The sequence below is a fragment of the Nestor notabilis genome, unplaced genomic scaffold (genome assembly GCF_000696875.1).
Source record: "Nestor notabilis isolate BGI_N333 unplaced genomic scaffold, ASM69687v1 scaffold18321, whole genome shotgun sequence".
Taxonomy (NCBI): domain Eukaryota; kingdom Metazoa; phylum Chordata; class Aves; order Psittaciformes; family Psittacidae; genus Nestor; species Nestor notabilis.
The window spans coordinates 6,194-9,613 of record NW_009913562.1 but is presented as its reverse complement, the minus strand read 5'-3'; the positions used below and the strand labels follow the sequence as shown (position 1 = coordinate 9,613).

Below are 3,420 nucleotides of genomic sequence, written 5' to 3'. Positions count from 1 at the left end.
AGCAGTGGTGGTGTCTTCCCCTCCTTACAGTGGCAATGCCTTTGCCCTGGAATATTGCATGAGCTCTTGGCTCCTCTTCCTCAAACAGTCTAATTAATACTGACAATAGGTGACCCCCCCTCCCTGAGGCAAGGTGAGCTCCTGGTTGGGAGTTGGCGAGGCCGTGCAGACCTCCTCCTTCCTGCTTGTGACATCTCCTGCTTTACCCCACTGTGTCCCGTGGGATTGAGCACACACCTTAACCTGGCCTTTTGTCTTCCCAGAACTCTACTATGACCGAGGGAACCACCACGAGTTCGTGTCCCTGGTGAAAGACCTGGCCCGTCCAGGTGAATTCACTCAGTCACAGACATTTGACTTCGAGTTCACCCACGTGGAGAAGCCTTATGAGTCCTACACGGGGCAGAATGTGAAGTTACGGTGAGTCTCCTCCCCGTGCTGAGCCCAGGCCTTGCCTCCGCGCAGGTGCTGGTGGTTCCCTGCATCCCTTCCCAATGGATTTGTCTTTGAGGGCTCTACTTCTATCAGCGCGTAGTTCACATCGAGGAGCTCCTGTGGACTGGAATTCCAGTCCCTGGCCTTTGAAGGGGGGTTGGAAAGTCGAGGTCGTGTCTGTGGACACCAACGTGAGCTCATGTCTTGCAAAAGTGGTTTTAACACGTGCAAGCTCTTACTTGGGTCTCCTCAACAGCACTTGGGCAGCTCAGGCTGAGAGCTTAGAGAAGCCTCTCCCATTAGAAAATTCCCTTCATGTCTTTTCCCACTCGGAGTTCTGGCTGCTCCAGGAACCAGGATACTGCTGGGCTAGCCCAGTGCAACCCACATCCCTCCCTGCTTGTCCCCACTGCTTCCTGTGCCCCCCCATCTAACAGCAGGGGACTGGCCTTGCAGGTATTTCCTCCGCGCGACCGTCAGCCGCCGACTGAACGACGTGGTGAAGGAGATGGACATAGTTGTGCACACCCTGAGCACCTACCCGGAGCTCAACTCCTCCATCAAGATGGAGGTGGGGATTGAGGATTGCCTACACATCGAGTTTGAGTACAACAAGTCCAAGTAAGTGTCTCCAGAGCAGGCAGTGGCTGTGGGGAGCCATCTGCTACAGGGGACAGCTTGGTTTGGGAGCCTGAGGCACGTGTCTTGCCTGTGATCCTCAGAGGGATTCCGTGTTCACATTGCTCCAGCAAGGCAGTTCGGGTCCTGCTCAGGAGCTGTGGGTTCCTCTTCCTGCCCCATAGATGTGGGGGGTCCCACGTCTCTGATCGAGGAGTGGGAAGCCCTGAGCTTGGAGCACAGCGTGAGGCTGCTGCAGTAACTTCGTGTTCCCTGTATTATCCTTGGCAAGATCAGTATTTCCAAGTGTCTTCCAAGTAGGAAGTCTGCTCTTTACCAGTCAGTGCAGCTGAAGTGAGACCTTAATTCAGGCAGAGAACTTGGGAACAAGCTCTTTTGAAGCGAGTTTTACTGCACCTTTCCCAGCTGATGCTGACAAACCTCCCTCTGGTGTAACATTGGGGTTAGTTTTACTTGACCTAAAAGATTGGGTTTGGAGGCTTTGGGGTCGTGGGGGTTTCTTGCAGACACTCCTTGTGGTGCTTTCTCCCTTCACGCTCCAGGTATCATTTAAAAGATGTGATTGTTGGCAAGATCTACTTCCTGCTGGTGCGGATCAAGATCAAGCACATGGAGATAGATATCATCAAGAGAGAAACAACAGGGACCGGCCCCAACGTCTATCATGAGAATGACACAATAGCCAAATACGAGATCATGGATGGGGCACCTGTGAGAGGTGAGAAGGCAGATGAACCCCTCAGAATTCCTCTCCTTGGGAGTCTTTTGGGATGGGAATAGGAGTCCTGCAGTATCTTCAGCTGCATCTGTGTGCTCCTATTTCCCTGGTGGGCTCACAGCAGTTTCCAGAGGTGATTAAATACAATCCCCTTCCTCCTCTGATCTGAGGAGGAGGAACTGAGGCATAATGAGTTGCAATGACTTAATTCTTGTGCTGAAGCAGTGGAATAGATGTAAATTCCCTGCTGGCATGGGCCACCAGCTGGCATTGCTGCAGCTTGGAGCAGAAAGATGATGTTCTAGCTCCGTGCCAACCTCCTGTGCCACGTTCTCCGTTGCCCAGCAGAGAAAATGTCACCTTACTCATTTCTTCCTGCAGTGCTGTCTTGATGCAGGTCACAGCGAGTCCCGTGCTGCTAGAAGTGGAGGTGGAGTAGCTTGTCAGCAAGAGCAGGCCCTGGCTGGGGGTTTCTGAAGGGGGTTGAGGTCTTCTTGCTCACCTTACTCCACTTGTGGAGATGGTCACGACGTTTGTGGCCTAGTGAGGTGTTTTGCTGGTGCTCTTCCAGTTGACGGCTGTGCTGGTGGCTCTGTGTGCTTTGCAGGGGAGTCCATTCCCATCAGGCTCTTCCTGGCTGGCTACGAGCTGACTCCAACCATGAGGGACATCAATAAGAAGTTCTCGGTGCGTTATTACCTCAACCTGGTGCTGATCGATGAGGAAGAGAGACGCTACTTCAAACAGCAGGTGAGGAGCAGGGCTGGTTTCCTTCTCGGACCTGTGGACTTGCTGTGTTATAAGCACCTTCTGGGAATTTGGGATTCCCATGGGGAGAATCATGTTCTCGACTGAGCATCCATAAGGATTAGACCAATGAGAGTGTGCACGGGGTGGTCCACAGGGGTCAGTAGAAGGTGCCTAACTGGGATTTCTTCCCCACCGTTGCCCCATGGTGGAGCTTCTCACCTTACCCCTTCCAACGTGGTAGCCCCTTGCAGTGGCACAGGGCTGCCCTAGATGTCCAGTGGGTTCCCTCTGCGTGCTCAGACCCTGGGGAGGAGCGCTCTGCCCAAATTTCCCAAGGCTGCAGATGGCCTCATGCACACATGTGGTGGAAGATGCCAGCACAGGCTGAGCTCTCACTGCTCTGGGTCTGGCTGGGGCTAGGAGGAGGCCTCCCGAGCCCTGACGAGGCCTGCTGGCTGTGTTACTGCAGGAGGTGGTGCTCTGGCGGAAAGGAGACATCGTGAGGAAGAGCATGTCCCACCAAGCAGCCATCGCCTCCCAGCGCTTTGAGGGGACCTCCTCGCACCCCGAGGCCAAGACCCCCAGCCAGCCCGCAGAGAACAACGGCCGGCAGTGAGGGGCCACGCAGAGGATGCTGCTGTGGAGCCAGGGGGACAGCAGCAGCAGCAGCAGGAGGAGAAGGAGGACAAAACACTTGAGAGACTTTGTGACAACAACTACCCGTTTTTGACTTAATTCCTTTCTTCAAAGGACTCGCGGGGTGGGAAGGGATGGGAGGGCGAAGCGAGCGGCAGCCCCGGCGCTGCGGAGCTGAAGGTGCCTCAGTGCTTCCCAATCGACGACATTCCTCTGGGATCGGCTGCTTTGAGGCGTGTGTC

At 54.7% G+C, this 3,420-nt stretch overlaps 1 protein-coding gene across 1 annotated transcript; it reads left to right on the top strand.

Annotated features, from left to right (window-relative positions):
• Positions 1-263: 263 nt before the first annotated feature.
• VPS26B (vacuolar protein sorting 26 homolog B (S. pombe)) lies at positions 264-3,258 on the top strand (the record flags this gene model as incomplete). The annotated part of the gene is made up of 5 exons (XM_010023258.1): positions 264-420; positions 892-1,056; positions 1,617-1,792; positions 2,400-2,542; positions 3,012-3,258. Coding segments are annotated over 5 exons (788 nt in total), but the record flags the coding sequence as incomplete, so codon positions are not given.
• Positions 3,259-3,420: the final 162 nt, after the last annotated feature.